The following is a 20,151-nucleotide window of genomic DNA, read 5'->3' on the forward strand; positions in this document are numbered from 1 at the left end:
ACAGTTCGCTAATGGAATCATTGAATCTTGCCGACAACACTTCATTCAGTGATTTGTAATTGAGGCCCCATAGAGATTCAACATTCATCTTCCTAGCAGTGGACGTAATTGGTGACATCCGATCACTCATATTTTATTTTTTCGGGTCAGGTGAGGAGCATGCAACGAATGCTAACTATTCAGCAGCCCCTGGCTTTTTGTTCCAAGTTAACCTTAGATGAGATTTTGATAGATAGGGTAGTACTTTTCCATTCCATTTTCTACTTCAAGGAAGCACGATTTAAATTACTGTTGTAAGTGGGATTGTGATGCAATAGGTAAATAAGAAGACAAATGTAATTACAATCACAATTTAGTACCAAGCATAGAAGTATACTTTGGTAAAATTATTATCATTCTTAATGTTCCCAATATTGTTAATTAAGATGAAAGTCTAATGTTCATTTTCAACAGATAATAACTCTTTTTAAAAATCGGTGGATACACCCATGTATTATGACTGACCCACAACAGATGCACATGACGTGTCTTATCTACAAATGCTAGTTATTATTATGTTAGTAATTAATGTTAGTTTTTGCTAACAGAAGAATTCAAACTCACCACTAATCTTTCTCTCCTTCAACTTCTACCACTAAACCAACTTTATATCTCTTAACAGCCATGACAGATTAAAATGTCATTTGCAACTAACACGTCATATTATGGTGTGAGAAATAATAATACTAATAATTACATGTTACAGAGAACTCTGGACGCTGACATACAGAACAATATCTGCCTCTATAGTGGGGTTATGTTTCTTTAGGGGAACAAAATCCATTTTACATCCACCTCGTCCGCAGGGAATAAAACAGACTCCCCTACTACTACTACAACAAGGTCTACATGACTGTAGTTAAAGGACATGCATGAGCCACATGGCAAATTGACCTTTGATGTAAAGAGTACAGAATATAAAACATCCATTGGAATAAATTATGGATATCACTATCCTAATACTGTCTGCTTTCACTGTTTCCAACGGCAGTAGGCTACATGATCTAATGACTTAAACAAGTCTTCGACATAGTAAAGCATTTCTCGATAACAAGAGCTAATTGAATCAGAGTAAACAGATGCTAACGGCATGGCAAAATATGGACAGCACTGTTCCTTGATCTACAAAGATGACCGTGTTTACAAGAAGCTAGTTCCAAGAGACAGATCACTTAGATTTGAGAGAATTTGTGATCGAGTTGTCCCAACCTGATGAGCAATTTCAAGCTGTTCCTCCAATGGAAGCATTTCATAACTGTAACAAAGAAGCCGCATATAATGAAATATGAAGAGACAAATGTAAATATCTGAAACAGGTAACGTCTGTAAGTACAAGGTATAGCTTTTCACCTTATTGGCTCATAGAAAGACTAAGCAAATGAAGAAATTTACCTAGATTTTCTTGCAATGTTACTTTGGTTTATTATCCCCTATTTATTCCATTTCTTTTTGGAAGCACCCAAGTTTTAGGCATTTTATAGGGCCATTAATTTTTGGATGCAAATCGCAATTCTTAAACATTTATAGAATAACCAACAACCTTTATATTTAATTCTTACTCAAACTCAGTTTAATATCCATTTCTCAACCACCCATGCAGTAATACTGGCTGAAGAATAAACTTACTGGCATAGCAGGTCGCAGTCAACTATACTGTCAGGGCCAGGTTTATGAGCCTTTCCATTTGACCGAAATTGTCTGAAAGCTCTGGGGTTCAGGCCAGCAACATGGGCTACAGCATCAACAAGTTTTCTCTGCAAAGACTGGAGTCTACGAAATGTGATTTCATCAAGAGGGGCAATGCAGCCAATACTGCCATCCAAGGTCCCAAATAATAACGCAAAACGATTTGTTTTATCTGAGCCTGGAGCTGAACCAGCTCTATCCGAAGTGGATAGCATTTGCAATCTCAAGAATTTAGTCACATGAGCACCAACATGAAATTCAGCTCTTGAAAGAAGCTTCTGTCCTTTCCAACTCTCGGACATCTTTGGCGCATAGTAAAAAATCTGTGCATCATACATTTCAAAGGACTTATGTCACCGGAAGGACAAGATAATAAAACAAAAATAAAAACAAAAAACTTGATAGCTATATTTTAAGACCACATCAATTTTTTTTAAAAAAGAAGCAACTTTTCTGTTGGTTGGATAAAAGAATATATAAACAGAAAGAGAGTAAACTGCGTAGGAGTGTATGAAATCCCAGTAAACATTAACAAGTCAAAATTACAAAAATGGACAAACACCAAAATATAAATAATGAAAGAACTGAGGGGAAGGAAAATGTTCAGGTTAAGCTAGCCTCAGTGAATTCTTCAAATGGGGCATCAGGAAACAAAACTACCTTGACGGAACATTGCGAGTGGCAGCCTATAGGGTACACTGATTCGATTCTGGCTGATGCTAAGATCAAAGACAAGTCAAACCATATAACAGTTGGGGTTGGACCCTCGCAAACAACATATGGTCATTGTAGATTTAACAGGTTTGTATTTTAACAGGCAAAATTGTTTATCAAAGATAGAAAATTCATCTTGCAATTTGGGGGAATAGTAGGTTTGATGCCTGTTAGTATAAGGGACTATTCTTTTTACTACGGTCCATTGGATGGTGCATCTCGACTAAAGACTGTAAAATTTTCTCTCTGATGAACAAGTTTCTGTCTGGGCTTTGGAAGCATCTTGACTAGAGACTACACAGGGGTAAAACCCCAATTACAAAGAGAGCTAAGTCTTTAGTCAAAATGAACTTTCCGATGGAAATTAAACTGGAAAGCGTCCATACAGAGTAAAAGAATTCCTAGACACAAGTAAAAAGAAAACAATATGCATGTTATTATTCTTATATTATGTTCGAGAATAAATTTTCAATTAGAAGAACTTCCTTTTATTTGAATTAGATAACTTTCAAAAGTGCAAAAATACACATCACAAAAAACAACGTAAACAAATAATTCCCATTCAATCGTAAGACAAACCTGGATATTTTTTTTATCATCTGAAACCATGAGACTAAGAGTACTTCCATCAATCAAAAATTCTGTTGCAAAACAATCGAGAGAAGCAAAATCCTTGGCTAATAAACTCAATTGAGCACCCTGCTCTTTCCAACTGAGAAAGTATATGCTTTTATGGATGTCGCCAATAAGGATGAAGTTCTTTACCTACCAAAATGATAAAAACCACTAATCAAGACATGGGAAAATTAAAAGCTCGATAGCATACACTTCATCTGTGTTTCTCATGTTATTTGTTCCTCTGTCACATTTCAAAACTCTATCATATCAAGCATCACAATGAAATATTATTGCTCTTGAAAACAACATGGAACACACTACTAATTTGACCCAACCAACAAATTTTAATTCAATAAGAGAAACTTCAGAACATTAAAGACATAACTGCATAACCAAACTGAATGTTTTTTAATGGCCATTTATTCATCATAATAAAAGATTTAAGGAACAATCACTCACAATATTTAAGCTCACAACATGTAATGGCGGTGCATCAAAAAATGCAATACCATTCAACTCAGTGCCATTCCACTTGTGCAGAATAATTTTTGGACCAGACGCTATTAATAGATGGCCCTGAAGTGAGGCCAAGGCAGATATAGCACCTTTTAATTCCTTCGAATACACCTCTGAAACCTGCAAAGAAGATGGATATCCATGATAGTGTCCAAATACAGGCATCACCCAAATTTAGAGTAAAGGGCTTGTGGATACCAGAGATTGTGGATTATCAGTATTTTTCCCCAAAGAAAAAAGGAGGATGCGTCCTCTTGCAGCAACATCCTCTCCTTGCACATAAGCAGTCCCAATGGCTAAAAGTGTTTCATTTTCTTTTGAGGTTGTATTCTACAACAAAGATAGAATTCAATAAGGATCAGCACCAATAAGCATCTCGTTTTTAAAAGTGAAGAAAAAAACATTACCAGCAGCGTAACCATCCTCACAGTGAGGGCATTTTCAGAACTTTGCATAGGTATTGTTGCTTTTGTTTGCCAAGGGCCACCAGACTTTTCTGGCTCCATAATTCGAACCTCAAATTCATCAATAGGATAAAATCGATTTTGATCATCAGAATTCATATTCTGACCCTCATTCTGATGGTTGACATCTTGGTCAACCAAAGAAATAACTTGATTTAGTGGCTTAAGAACCTGATGAGAATGATTAAAATGTAGTATCATTTTCTGAATAAAAAATTTGTGACTAAAGACTAAAAAGCAATCAATAAAGTTGCTGCTTCTAATTAAAATAATAAATGGAACAATTCAATTAATGGAGTGGGGAAAAAAACGTTTAGCACTACGCCAAAAATAATATAAAAACCATAAAGTTTTAGTAGCAAATATTGAAAGCACAAATAAGCTAAATTACTTAAAATTGACAAACTAGCGACTGGGTATTACTTCGGAAGAAAAACCTACATATCTTTTTTGTTGGATAATAAGAAATACATGGACAAGATAGAATATAATTACTAACCAGTATACAAGCTAATGGAAGAAGAAACTTTATAAGCAGGATTAGTTTATGCAATCTAATCCTTAGCTTAAAAGTAGAAAGCAACTTGATGTACTGCGTGTAAGTGATTACAAATACTAAGATTATAAAAAATATTTGACATCTTGTTCAAGCTTATTAGAAAAATAATTACATTGTGTCAAGATTTTTCATAAGCTGCAAGAAATAAAAGTTTGAAAATAAGCTGATCCAAATTTTGACGAATATTCAAGTCTAAGAATTATATAATCAATTAAATGAGTAAGGATTATATGACCTTGTAAGCCTAACAACTATGTTCTTGAACATTTCAAGCAAATTAAAAAAGATAGATGTACTTACTGGAAACGAGACAATAAGTGGATATAAATTCTTCTCAGCAAAATATGTTACTTGGTGTGGAGTGGCTTTTAGTGGAATCTAAGAATGATAACACAAATTAGAAAAGGTCCAAGCAAATCAGATAGAAAATCTAGAATTTTATATTTTGAGCTGTAGAAAGCTAACTTTTTGTACAGGCCAGTAGCTGTCATAGTTTGAACCAGAAGGCAACTGGCATATCTTCAAAACACCCTGTAGAGTAGATTAAAGAAAGGTTAACCACAAGTATATATCTAGTTTATGATAATTTATCCATAAAAGCAAAGTATCATCCCGTACCTGTGATGTAACATATATAAGTCCATGATTGCAGTTCACGTTGTGAAGTACAGTAAAAGCAACAATAGATCCATCACATAGCTGACATAGAAGACAACAGTAAGATAATTTTTCAAATTTCTTCTGTACAAAAAAATATTATAAAAAAGAATTATAATTTACATTTAGGTAGTCAAATCAAGCAAAAAAAATGTAGTCATCCAATGTGACAGCCAACCCATGAGGGTTCAAACATAATATGCAGACCAATCAGCTAGTAAATGCAACTTGAAATTGCAATCGGTGGTGGAGCTTACTACAAAGCCTATTAAATTAAGAGCATCTAATTTATTGTAACTGCCTTATCCAACTTCATTGAACATACTCATTACAATGAAGAAGCGCCATGTAAAAAGTTATAGGTATCCCCAACAAATCTCAAAAGAAATTAAACCAGAAACAATATATGGATATGATTACATAATGACGGATTTGTTCAGACCTGTGGATGAACACGAAGTCGTTCCCTCAACACCATGACCCAAGCTGGTCTTGACCCAGATAAGAAGAATCCTTGATAATTACCAATATTCTTAAAAATAGTAATTTGTTGACGAGGTGATCCATTAGATGTCTCCTCCCTGGAATATGCATCCAAGGGCACACGAACAAATCTCAAATTTCTAAGCCTGGAAACATTGGTAGTGCCAAGGCCAACCGATCCTCCTCCTGCTGATGCTGAATCCTCAACTTTAGAAGTACCATCTGGACTTTCATAAAGATAAGCATGGTAACAAAGAATAGTTCCATCACTCAAAACCCCAAAAAGAAATGGACGGCTATGTTGCCCAGACCATCTCTGCATAGCCAACTCTACAACCTTCATATCTGGTACATTTTCCTTCCTCCCTTGGCTGACCACTCCATCTCTATCCCCCATTTTAGAATCTTTCAGTACTTCTTTCATCAGAGCATCAACAAGATGGCTTTTTCCAGACATAAAATTTTCCACAGAAAAGACACAATTGAAATTGGGGACATCAAATATTTCAAGGTTGCCATTATCAAAACAAACAACACAATAAATATCCCCATGGTCCTGAGCAGCACCATCAGTACCATCAATAGCCTCGCCAACACCAGTAGAAAGCCACGCATCAGTACTAGTCTTCCTCAGCCAAGGCTCAGGTCCTTTATCATGATACAGTGTGCATGAAGAAACTGATCCCTTGGTACTCTCGAATGAAGCTGGTGAAGTGACAGAAATTGTGCAGGTAATAGGATCTGTAAATTGAAATGACAAGGAAAAAGGCATCACAAAAAGAGGGGAAAACAAAGCTAAATAGCATCTATAGATGCCTGCACCGTGTAACTCAATCCTTGATTATAGGTTCCAAAATAGTGAAAACAAGCAGCACAAGTAACGCAAGCATATAATAGACAAAGAGGACAAAGCTTATGAGGGCTATGAAAGTGGAAATTAAAAATATATATAATTTGTTAGAAGGAAAATAACTAACCAAGAGTTTACCTCCAATCAGAAGACGAACACTTCCATCACTCATTCTGAGTAAGACAAATGGATCAGCTATAGAAACAGAAAGTGCTATGGCACTCTCAGAAGCAGAACCAGATTCTGAATTTGAAGCTCCAAAGGTTATATCTTGAGTCATAAAAGAACCGTCTAGAATTCGAGCCCCACGTTCATAGACTTGGATAACTCGACGCCTACGAATAAAAACTGGGACAGCATTAGTTGTATTTCTATAATTATGGAAAATTGTGACAAGACATTGGACTAGATGAAAATTAACAGGGAAATAAAGGTACATAGAAGACACTTTCCATTTCACCAGCAAGTGATAACAGTTCATGGCTCCATGCAATATGAAATCAATAATCCCAGCCAAATGGTAAAGATCTACAAACCAAGTAAATTATAACCCATCTTCTAATTTTATTCTTACAGAAACATCAATAACCAACCAATAAAGACCCACCTTCCAAATAAATTTCCCGCAGCAAGTGTTTTTCCTTGAACATAATAGTCCACACTTTCAGTAACCTCACTCAGAAGATCGGCTGTTTCTAGTACCTGTTAAAAATTAGCCAAGAAAACACAGGTAACTTCGTTATGCAAACCATGACAAACTATTATCATTTTAATTTTGCAATAAATACGGATAACACATCAAGGAGCGGATGAGCTTTGAAGCAAGAATAAAGCCTCAGTCAACCAACTTTTTAAGTTAAAATTGATGTTGAAGCTTGACATGTCCCCCTTAATCAAACAAAGGATTGTTTTCCTCAATTTTCTTTTATTGTTCATGCCTGTGATTGAGTTTTCCCTTATTTACTATATAAATATGAAAACCCGAATTTCATCGGCAGTCCAATTAAATGCCTCTCCATTGCCAGCAAGCTAAACTTTTCTACAAACAAGTGGACTTCTAGTTCCCAATCTTGCAAAACTTAATTCACTAAAGAAACCCAAATTTTCAAGTGTTAGTTCACCCTTCATCTGTCCTGCTTCCCAAAGGGCAAAGGGTGAAGAAAGCTGATTTGCCGCTCAGCCAACAGAGACAAAACTAGAGATGATAAAGACATGGAGGATTTGTGAATAAAACTCAGGGAAGATTATAGATACTGTGATTAGATGCCCACATTGCTTGCATAGGAGAGACCTATAAGTCAATTTCCATTTAAGAAAATTAACAATAAAAATATATAAAAAAAAAAAAAAATCAAAGGAAGTAAAGCAGTAAGTTGTAATACAAGTTTATAAAATACTTGACATCACGTATATAAACATACACATATAGAACTATCTCGGAAATGTTGTATTATAGGAACCGTTACTGATGTCATGTAATTCGCATACCCATATTAGGAGCTTGATTTAACCTCCCTACCATTTTGTTAAGGCACTCATGTAATACTTAAATTCCGCACCCCCAAATGATTTGACTACAAAGTCAATCCACAAATAAACATTAAAATCAAAACTTATTAGACTTTAGCCATATCTTATTGTTCTAAAACCAAATACTGTATTTACCATTGTACGAGCCTCCAAACTAATAATAAGATAGGCATGATACTCATCATCATCATCAGCCAGCTTAGAAGAATCAGTATTATGAGCACGTGTGCTCTTATGATACACAGTCCAAATTCCTTTGCAACCAGGAAGTTCCACCTGAAAGTATGCATTATACAAAAAAAGTATGAATGTTGCATACCATTTGCAAGCTTCTCAATCAGAAATTGATTCATAATTCATAAGATTCTTTTTAGAGCATTCAGCAAATTGCTAAACAAACAACTAGATGGGTAGAAGTAGCATTAGTACGGTTAGATGTTAAGTTGTGTGTTTATGTTAATTGGGCTTAGTCCATTCTGTATTTAGGGTTTAACCCTTATCTTATATTATAAATAAACTACCCTATGTGTATGCTAAACACATAAGGGAGATTTCTCCTAATCTTCTCTACTATTTCACAAGTACATCACATTTAAATGCTTGATGTATCTAGTAATAATTGATTTATTATGCAATTGTAGTGATAAAATATAAAAAATTAAAGTTTCAGTAGTTTTGTAAATTGATATAAAGAAAAGGTTAAAAATTATATCATAAACATATTTCATATATTAAAACATGTCCCACCAACGAAAATTATGGACAAACCTCAGTAATCACTTCTGGACGAATTGATTGCCGCAAAACACACAGAGAACCATTCTTTCCATGACCAGAACAGCACACCTGCATGGTGGCTCAATATATGTAAATTAAAAATCATTAAGTGGAATTAAACTAAGACACAAGCATAATGTAAACAAACTCTATGGAATACTACTATTATACAAGAAGGTGGTACAAAGACTTCTTTCACTCCCCGACCTTTTTCCCTGTCTAAGCAAAAAGTAATAGAGCTTGGATTAAAACGGGTAACACAAGTTACTAACCAGTTCATAGTTACTCTGTTTCGCTATCCCTGTAGCATTTGCATCAGCATTTATTCTTAAACCATATGAGAAGTCTTTCAAAGGACCAACATTAATCAATGAATCCCTCACAGCAAACGAGAAGGACTTCTGCAGCAAAAATATAACTATTTAACTAGTTCAGCAAGTTTGATATGCAAAAGAAATTCAGAAAATACCACAGAAAAGACAACAAGGAATATATCTATAAACAATCAAAAGACGTTAAGATGCCCACTAAATCTCACGAGACTTTTCCTCTATCCATATCAAGACACTACCTGAGCTGATTCTGTTCTATTTGGAGCAGACCCAAACAAGGAGAGCTCTTCGCCACTAACCATGTCTTGCAAAGTATCAGAAGGTGACCTCCGCAATCTCTTTGATGGAGCATCCACTTCAATATCACCGACCTACAAAGTTGCAAGGGAAAATGTAATAATTACTTCAGTGACAGAGAACACAGACGTAATGAAAAAAGATGACAGCAGGCTTAATGTTGGTAGAACCCAAAAAACAAACTCATCTTCAATAGCATATTTGCATCTACTAAAAGAAATGGCTTTGAAATTATCAATCATAAGAAGGTAGAAGAGAAATTCAAGACATCCATTACATACCTCTTCTTTTAAATTGGATGACAACAACGAACCACCAGATCCACAAGAAAATTGCACCAACATACTATCCCCTAACCGACTGGCGAGAAAAAATAGACAATTCCCAATTGTCGTAATACCCTTATATAACAATGCAGATATTAGAAAAACTGGTCAACATGAAAATTAATCTGAAAATTTTAGATTTGAATCTATAACATTAACTCAACAGGTGTAGAATTTTCAAACTTACAGATGACAGAACTGAAGCTTTTGACTTGGAAAGATCAAGTCTCTGTACAACCCTGAATGAAAAATAATAATTAATGGTTTATGTATAGAGGAAGCTATATCATAGTTGTGTTTAGTAATGTCTTGAGCACATCAAAATACAACAGTTGGATGAGGGGATAACGCATCAACTCTTTCTTTTCTTCAATCACACTGCCTACTCTAGAATTCTTCAAAATGATTTCCATCTACCAATCTACTATAGATCACAAATTTAAAAGCTTAAACTATTTTTCCTTCTTTTGATAAAAACAAATAAAAAACTTTTGGGGTACAGAAACGCCTTCCACTTTCGAAAGAGAAGCATGAGATGATAGCATGAAAAAAAAAAGGATAGACTACAAAACACTAAAAGACTGGTAAGATTATCTTTTATGCAAGTAAGAACATATTCCTACTATACGGCTGTATTTACTTATAGATTCCAATGAGGGTGAATGGATGGATTTAAGGATATAGAGAAGGGATTGTGGTGTTGTTTGTTTTAAGGAATAGAGAGATGAAAGTGAAGATATCTAAAGGAAAAGTTTGTGAATGATTTGATGGATGTCATAGATAAAAAAATGTTTAAATAGATTAAAATGTAAGATTACACTTTTGTCCTTGCAGCTAAAATTAATATAAAATAAAATCTTATTAGTTAAAATTAATTTAAAATAAAATCTAATAGTATTATTATTATTAGTTTATTATTACAGCAGCTTCTTCTTTCACAGGAAATGCTGCTCAACCCACCAACCATCACAACACAGGAAATAGGACACGTCCTCAGCCAGGAAGGAAGCTACATCCCCACACAACCAACCACCACACAAGCTCCACAAGAACCATTACACAACTGTCCAACGTCAACAGCACCTACCACCCACATGCACTATCACCACCACACCAGCGACCACACAACAAAATAACACATTGAATCAGTTTCGCAATAAACAGAATCGATTCTAAGGCAAGAGAATCCATTCTCAACTCCATAGAATCAGTTTCCATGATGTAGAATCAAATCTCGCCCCCATGGAATCAGTTCTGATGGTGTAGAATCAATTCCCACGTCCACATAATCGATTCTAATGGTTTCACAACATATTCTCCCCTCTCACAAATCACACAACCTTAACAGCATCATGCAAGGATCATTCAATGTGATCTAAAACAAAAGCCATGGGCAATTTAGTAATGTTACATTATAAGGTTGGCTTGGTGGTAGAAGTTGGAAGGGAGAGTAGGAGAGATTGTGGATTCAACTCTCTTCACTAACAATTAGGAGATATAAAGTTGGCTTGGTGGTAAAGTTGGAAGGGAAGGAAGGAGAGACTGTGGGTTCAACTCCCCCACTAACATAATACTAACAACTAAAATTTGCCAATTAAAAAAAAATTGTATGTACTGTAAATCATCATGAATCTCTTCAGTTATGCGAGGATTTGAATCCCTGCCCATCCCGCAAATTCTCTCCCACAAATCCTCTCAAATTGGTTGAAGAAGAAAACACACAGGACACTCACATACCCATCCACTTCAACAGTAATTAAGTGAAAGCAAACACTGTGTAAGTCAGTTGGAGTGTACTCTCAATCTACACATCTACCTCCTAATGAGCTTAAAATGAACATATGACCCACAACATAAAGTATGTGAACAAACACAAGTAGAGGAATAGACTCGTAAGATTCTTTTATCCAAGTAAAATGACGCATTCCTATTATAAGTCAGTTGGAGGGTACTATCAATCTACACGTCTACATCTTAATCAGCTAAAATTAACATAAGACCCACAACATAAAGAATGTGAATGAGGAGGATAAAAAGAAAAAGCAGCATACCTTCCATCATAAACAAGAGTAAGCAATAGCAGTTCGCCAGTTTTTGTAGACAGCAAGGCCACATCACTCAACAACCAAGTTGCATTGGCAGAATCAAGCTCCACGTTAAAACTTGATCTCGGTATCTCTTGACTGGAAATACAAAAGGGAATTGGGGTTATAAAAGCTAACATCCAAATACAATTTGCAGAAATTAGTTAATGTGCATACGAGGATTTCAAATGAGAGTATGAAAACTGAGGATAATGTCAAATAATTGCAAAAACTCGTGCCAAGAATGTTATTTCCTTTTAAATGAAGGGTATATGACAGAAAGAATCACCACATATTGTCAGGTGAAACAGCATAGCTGTTCAAGGCCAATGAACAAGAAGCAGACTGCAAAAACAACCTATATAATTAGATTATTCACTGTATAGTGCAAACCAAAAACTGTAAAATGCAAGAATACACATACCCGCAAAACTACAATTAAATATGCCTCCGCAACTCATTTACCTGACTGTGATAATGAACAGTGTTAGCACCTATTACAAGAACACCACCTATTGGCGAGGGCACACCAAGAAGCTTGTATGCATCGTGGGGGAGATTCTGGAAAAATTAATGCAACAGAAAAATTTACAAAAACAGTTTAGTGTGTAAAAAAGAGGGGGGAAATCAGAAGTCAAATGATGCTCGAATTCAGAAATACATATGATTTCCATGAGGAAATATTACTCAAACCATAAGGTCTACATGGTCACATTGATTAATCACTTACTAAAGAGATCTCACATGGAAGAGGTGGTAAATTGTTAAAAAAAAAAAGTCAATATAATAGACATCATTACTCACATTCACTTTTGTTAGCCTATATATTAAGGAACAACAAAACTAAAAATGTTTAAACAATATAATAGACACCATTAATTACACTATTTTTGTTTGGCTACAAGTACAAACAAAACTAAAATTTATATAATGAAAAGAAAATTATAAATAAAAAAAATATACATAGCAAACACCAATAAAGAGGTTAATAAACTAGCCATATCTTAAATACTCCAGCTTATCTAAAATATTGAACTGCAGAGGGTAAAAATCTTCCATTCTGCTATTGTCAGTTTTGAAAATCACATTGAAGTGACATCTAGGCATCTACGTTGAACTTACAGCAGCTGACCAAATAAGTGGATGCTGCTTTAAGGTTGTACTGATACTAAGTGCTGATATCATGCAAGTATGATGCTTCCATGAGACACGCCCAGCCCAAGTGAGTTCACGTTCATGTAAAATAACCATTACAGGTTCAATGTAGCCTGTACAACACATTAAATCAATACTTGTTAAGTAAAAATTAACACAAACTTATGCATATTACTATCTTTTCATGCAAAGAAAATAGATACTCAAGTAATGCAATAAAGCACCAGAATCAAAATCCCTTATATTTTTATTTTAAATGATTATTGTAAATTACAAAATTAGTTAATTCAGTTTTTGATTCAGAAACAACACAGCTAATTATTCAAATTATAAAAGAGGGCTACCAAATAAGCAAACAGAAAATAAATTTAAGAAACGTGTCATTTTAATCAAACCAACAGTCAATATTTTATCGTGCACAAACGCAATAAATGCTTATTTATACATTTGAACCATGTATTATAATAAAAAAGTCTGTCTCTGTCCTTGGTGTATGAATGAATGAAATATATGCATATAGAAAATAAAATTGTTATTAGTTCATAACTAAAGAATTAATGTGCAAATCCATTATGCCTTGTTTGGCTGAGGCAGGGTTCATAAGTAGGACTTGTTAAAGTACATAAGTAGGCCTTGTTATTTCAAACTTACAGGAACAATTTTTCTGTGTTTCACTAAGGCAGGGTTCAGTTACAAAGACAATCTCTTTTTCTTCTAACATTTATTATGGCTATATTAAAGTCACGAGTTCTATTTCACTGTGAGGGAAATAAATTTGCAGAATGACTCATCAACTGGAGCCGGTAACTTTCTTATGGATTAATGTGATTCCTGTCCCTTCTAGTGATTCATACATACTTGTTGCTGCTGATATAGGGAGACAGATGGTTTCATTTTTCTTTAATTTTGCAGCCTTTGGATTAAGCCCAATTTTCTTGTTCTCCCCAACACCCCACAAAATCAGGAAAGAAATAAGAATACCATACGATTAACAACCCTGATCCATTTTTTATCAAAACTAAATATAGATTCCATCTCACAAAGAGCTAGAACTTTTATTTTATAGTTTATAAATACATAATTGAGACAAGATAGTAAATATTAATAATCTCTTCACTCACCATGAACAAACGTAAAATCTTTTACATGCCTCATATCCAAGTCACGGAGGTTTATCATATAAGATGACTCAATTCGGGCAGCAACTGCTCCTGAAAATCCCAAGGCATCATCGTCCCCAACTAAACCAGAACCAGCCTGACAAAAACAAAATACAAGAATAAAATGATTAAAAGACAATAAAAAATATAATACATAAAGAAATTTTTTCAAGATAAATAAACTAAAAAAATGAATCACAGTTGATTTTAAATGTTAGGCGGATTACAGAATGCAAAGCTGGGTTACAACAGGTTGTTTGCATCATAGTTACTTAATTGAAAATTATTAAACAAAAGGTCAGGTAGCCTGGTAAGCCCAAAAATTGGATCCCATTTTTCTTCTGCATTAATATGCACGTACAATCACTGCATTAATATAACACTATCCTAAAAATAAGGCATTCTCTTTAATTAAAAGCACCAGATCACTGCTCATGTAGCATTGCAATGGTACCTAGCTGTCTTAATTCCGAATCCAATCAAAACTACTAAAACGGCATGGGAAATTTATCCAAAAGACCTAAATCCTCACAGGAAATCCAGCTTTTCTAGTTTTATTAAAAGTGAAATGTCCACACCATAAATGTCTTACTGCTGTGTAGCTATTTTAATAAAAGAAATATTTTTTAGGAACAAAGTAGAGACAGATATACAAGAGAATAAGAAATTCTTAAAAACTATATAGAGTGACATAATACAGTGAGATATTATACAGAGACAATTGAATTACAGAAACCCGACCAGTGAAAGAAAATTAGAAAAAGAAAGCTCCCATAAAACTGTCTAACAACTAGAACATCATTCAAATGGCATGTTCTTGTTGGAGATCCAACATCAAATTGAGATATGATTAAATTATAGTATATAAATAAGTATAAATCTCACCTTATTAACTAGTTTTGTAAGGTAGAGTTAGGCTTAAAACATACTTTCCACAATAGATTCAGAGTTTATTCTACTCAGATTTGTTAGGTCTATTGTCTTATCTGCTATTAAACCACCCACAAATATCTAGTCACATGCTCAAGATATTTAGTCCTCAGTATGAGAGAGAGTGTTGAAAATCTAGCATCAATAAAAAGATATGGCCAAATTAAGGTATATAAATGGGTTATGCGTCGGTTTTATGAGATTGAATTAAATTTAAAGTCCACTTTCTAAGAGTTACTAAAGGTGTGGACCAAGAGATTACCACCCATAGGAACTCCTAGATAGGTCAATTGCAGTTTATGTAATTGAAATCCCACAAATAGACGAAAACAGATAAAGATTGTTTAACCCTGAAAGGTTGATTTGTAGCCTTGAAATAATTTTAAACAACCTAAGCATGGAAAGAGAATTAAGAAAACAAATGACATTTAGTTATAATAACGGGACAGAATCCAGCAAATTGAAGATGTGATACTAAAACATCCTAAGAGCCCATTGATGTCAAATAAATCAAGGCACAAAACACAGTGAAGGGAAGCCTTTGCATAGTTTACAAATCCACAACAAATCATTAGAATCAATCCTTTTATGTAATAGAAATTCAAATGAAAGATGTTGCCTTGGATGGAACCTTGGACTTTCAAAAGAGGTGTACAAAAACAGATTTATTCCTATTTGGAGAAAAAATTAGAGGAATTTAAAACAGAACCTGCAACAGCATGACTAGACACCCTAAAACTTGAATCCAAATCCTACTTTCTGGTGCACACGCAAGAAAAAATAATGGATATTTCAAGGAAGTTCCCTTTAAAGACATGTAAAGAGATTGGGCATTTTAGGCTATCCCTTCTATATCTAGTGAACAATGATTATTTTTAATAAACAGGTAAAAAATATTAGTATGTAATAAAGTGTTTAAATTCACAAGGTAAAGAGGAAAAACCTGAGTGGCCTTTAGTATTATCATTTGCAAATCATATACAAGAGCTCCACCACACCTGCCTTGAGGATCAACCTTTACCACTGGTCCTCTTGCAAATTGTTCTCTTCCTCTTTTCAGATGAAGCCATTCTGGACCCTCAAAACAATGTAAAGAACTAGGAGGTAGAAACAAGAGTTAAAGACAAGACATAAACTAAATCCTTTACACAAGAGATATGATTTTGATGTAAAATTACTTGGATTCTGATTCTCAAATGAGTACTGGCATGCTACAGGTCAATGAACAACTGTTTTATGTTATACTCAACACCCTATCCGTAAACAACAAAACAAAAAGAAATGGCAACAGCTTGCTTTATGCAAGCCCTGTACATCTTCCATATTCAATCCCTCCAAAAGACAATGGTAAACTTATATCACTGCATTCAAATATCACCAGAATAAAAACATTTCTCTCTTTACACCTTGAAGTAAAACAAACATAACAATAGTTACAGCTCATCACAATACCAATCCTTTCCATAAGCAGGCCACATGGAGGTTTTGATTAGAACTGTTTAATACAGAAAACATCTTGATGAGAGTATTCAACCTAGTCTTCTACCCTACAATGTTGAACTACAATGTCCGCACACCCACTCATAACATTCCAAATAGAATACGATATCTCTGCAGTTCAACTAAGTAGCTAACCATTTTAATAATATCAACCAAGTAGCACAAAATGTGTATAGTAAGAGTATAACAAAGAGTTGGATAAATCCATTTTCAATGGAACTCCTAACAAATTTGAAGGCTATTTTTTTTTCATTAATGATTCTTTTCACTTTTAGTTCACAGAATTATGGAGCCACATATGACATTACTAATAACATAATTTAACAAAAGAAAAGCATATGTTGTTCACAATCTAATTTAAACTATGCACTCACCTCGTCCGAAGTCCATGAATAGAATCATCATACTCGAGAACTGAAATCTTTGCATCTGCAAAAGTTAAGATGATAGAGTCTCTCTTCCTAGAAGCATCACCACCTCCAATGCTCAACACGGCCATGGTTTCAACATTACCATGCAACCTGGATCATATGTATAATAGCATGTGTCAAGTAAGATGCCCAAATCAATCACTAAATCCAATAGATTAAACAAGCAAATGATCAAGGTCATGTCCAACATTTCCATTATCATCAAGGAAATCCATGAGACTATCACTAACTAAATTCCCTTAACCCAGTCCATACAATACTAAATGAAAATAAAACAAAATAAATTTTCTAAACATCACATAAAACTTGAGTCTGTCAGTAAAAACAATGGCTAAAAGAAGCAAGAGCAATCTACTCAATATCCCGATGCCTTCAAGGAAACCCACTTGATGACCACTAATATACATACCTATCAATTATAAAACAATATTTAAGAAAATATAAATATTTACAAATTTCACATTTTATGTTCCAGCATCAGCCACACGGTTAGACTTTTACATTGTGGCATAAGATGCTCCACACTCAACTCCATCAGAAAATTCAGCAAACTGACAAAGCTGAACATTATTCCAGTCTAAATCCCAGCACCATTAACCAAACACTTACAATTATCACAAACTTTATTGTCACTACTGAATCCACAACATACCTATCAGTTGCTATGAGAACTTAAAAATATAAGCTCTTTTATTCACTACCCTTTTATTTAATCACACAGGTGTACTCAGTGTTATCAATTAATGGCCATGGCGGAAAGCAATGGATTCATTGTAGGCCATCATAACAAGGTGTTGGCAAATCAGGTTTTCTGTAGCAGCATACCAGCTGCCTTGGGCATTACAGAAATCAAGCCACACCTCCATCATAAGAAAAAAAAAAGATCTGGGTCAGCCCAACCCACCGAAGGAAAAAGAAACCCTAATTTCGTTTTTCATAAATGTTTTGGATTCTTATACCCAACCCAAACCCAATAAATTGTTTATAAGATTTTTAAAAAGGAACTTTAAGTTTAACACAATATTTCAAAACCAACATGGTATAATGAGATTTGTACTCACTTATATATTATAATTTGATATTATTCCTAATTGATGTGGCATCTCCAACATACCCCCTTCATGTCGAGAATTGGACATCTCAAGCATGAAACTGAGAAAAACTCAATAGTAGGTGACACGAGTCCAAACAAACTTGAAAAGGATAGACTTTGAATAGCTCTAATACCATCTTAAAAAAGTGAGCTTTAAAAGTAACTCAACCTCACAAAATCAACTTAGTAAGAAGAAGTTTACATCCACTTATCTACTATAATTTAGTCTTATCTCCAGTCAATCTGGTCTTCGAAACATACTTGTATGCATATACTGTATTCTCTTTTTGTCTGTAATGCTTCTACTATAATCTGTTATGCCTCCTGGTATATATTTGTAGAGGACTTTTAGGTGTTCCCAATATTTTTTGATAATGATAACACTGTGGGTGTACTTCTTCGGAGACAATCTTGTTTGCGGCAGGGTTGAACTCTAAATGTGAACATAAGCAACTCAAACTTTGATCTGCTACGTTGTACGTACTAATCCCTACAACAAGACCCAACCCCTGAATTCCACTAAATCCTCACAGCCTCCCCTGAACTGCAACAGTAAATTCAGGAAACTAACAAAGCTGCAAATAACCAAATCTACATCCCTGCACCATTAACCAAGCACATACAATTATCACACACTAAATCACCACTACTCAATCCACAATGTACCATCAATTGCAAACAAGAAATAAAAATAGCTAAGAAACAAAAACTGGCTTATGGACCACGGTTTTCTTTCTAATTTCTCATATGTATACACAACCATATTTGCGTACAGTCAGAACCTCTATGTGAGAAACCTCTCTCGATGGAAAATCAAACCTTCGTTTGCCACATTGTCAGGAGAACTAACCCCTCCCATGAAATTCTAGTAAATCACACAACAATCATGGGCCAAATGTCTAGTTCAGATCATTTCCAAGAAACTAATTGCTATTTTCACTATTTCTTTAAAATAAGCTAATCCGATCACAATTCAGACTCCAGAACAAGTGAACAAAACACTAAATGTGCGCACCTCTTTCAACGGCAATTGGAACCTTGTTAGTTGTTCGCCACATTATAGAAATTAACCCCTTACGCTAGAATCAACCCAGCCACTATTGGCACTAAACATTCTAAATTCCAGCAAGTCCATACAACGACCACAGCTCAAATGTCTAGTCCATATCATTTCGAGTAATCGCTATTTTTACTATTTTTTTAAATAAACTAATCTAATCAAAATGCAGACTCCAGAACAAGTGAACAAACACTCTATGGGAGCACCTCTCTCGACGGGAATGCAACCTCGTTAGTTGCTCGCCGCTGCAAATTCACACCACTACCCTACACAGCTCAAAATGTTTGGTCCCGACGAAATAATCGCTTATTATAATTTCTCAAAAATGAGCTAATCTAAGCACAATTCAAATTCCAAAACAGATAAGCGGACAGAGGCGAAACCTGTAGTGGCACACGAGCTCAAGTGAGGCTCCCTCGATTCCATCAAGGAGAGTACCGCGGCGGGGGTCGGTGGCCTTGGTCGGCTGGTCCTCTTGGATGCGTACGGTGTAGACCTCGAGGACGTTGGCGGCGGTGACGACGAGGTTTGGGAGGGGGCCGACGCGGCTAGGGCGGGAGGACCACTCGGCGTCTAGGTCGTCGGCCTGGAGCGAAACGGATTCGGCACGTGAGTGCGTGAGGAAGCCGGCGGCGCAGTTGTCGATTCCAGTGGACCACTGCATCATCTTGTACGCCGCGAAACTCATGGTTGAAGGAGACGCGCGAGATTCAAATTCGGAACTGAAACGGTTAAAGAGAAAAGGATTGGGTTATGTTGTTGGAGCTTAAACCCTCGATTAGGGTTTAGGTTTGGCGGGACTCAGTATTTCTGTGAGTCCCCTCACTCTGATATCTGCCAGTGTAGCTCACTCTCCGCGGCGAGGGAAAGAATTTGAGTTTGGCTGGAAA

The 20,151-nt window shown here is 35.2% G+C and overlaps 1 protein-coding gene across 4 annotated transcripts; it reads right to left on the reverse strand.

The window, feature by feature from the left end:
* Positions 1 to 677: 677 nt before the first annotated feature.
* CPSF160 (cleavage and polyadenylation specificity factor 160) lies at positions 678 to 20,151 on the reverse strand. Of its 4 annotated transcripts, none has more exons than XM_047301773.2 (26): positions 19,645 to 20,151; positions 17,052 to 17,198; positions 16,121 to 16,274; positions 14,209 to 14,344; positions 13,055 to 13,200; positions 12,398 to 12,493; positions 12,225 to 12,277; positions 11,900 to 12,031; positions 10,036 to 10,087; positions 9,804 to 9,923; positions 9,465 to 9,596; positions 9,166 to 9,294; positions 8,885 to 8,962; positions 8,252 to 8,392; positions 7,194 to 7,288; positions 6,725 to 6,921; positions 5,696 to 6,477; positions 5,215 to 5,295; positions 5,062 to 5,127; positions 4,897 to 4,974; positions 3,981 to 4,208; positions 3,772 to 3,903; positions 3,517 to 3,693; positions 3,019 to 3,204; positions 1,666 to 2,048; positions 678 to 1,294 (listed from the first exon to the last, which is right to left on the reverse strand). In XM_047301773.2, the coding sequence occupies exons 1-26, from the start codon at positions 19,947 to 19,949 to the stop codon at positions 1,180 to 1,182; spliced, it is 4,341 nt and encodes a 1,446-aa protein (XP_047157729.2). In that variant the 5' UTR covers positions 19,950 to 20,151; the 3' UTR covers positions 678 to 1,179. The 4 variants fall into 4 exon arrangements, with proteins under 4 accessions (XP_047157729.2, XP_047157730.2, XP_047157728.2 ...); XM_047301774.2 differs by having other exon boundaries at positions 9,166 to 9,291; positions 12,222 to 12,277; XM_047301772.2 differs by having other exon boundaries at positions 12,222 to 12,277.

Source organism: Vigna umbellata, chromosome 4, assembly GCF_029865625.1.
Source record: "Vigna umbellata cultivar VRB3 chromosome 4, Vumbellata_1.0, whole genome shotgun sequence".
Lineage (NCBI taxonomy): Eukaryota > Viridiplantae > Streptophyta > Magnoliopsida > Fabales > Fabaceae > Vigna > Vigna umbellata.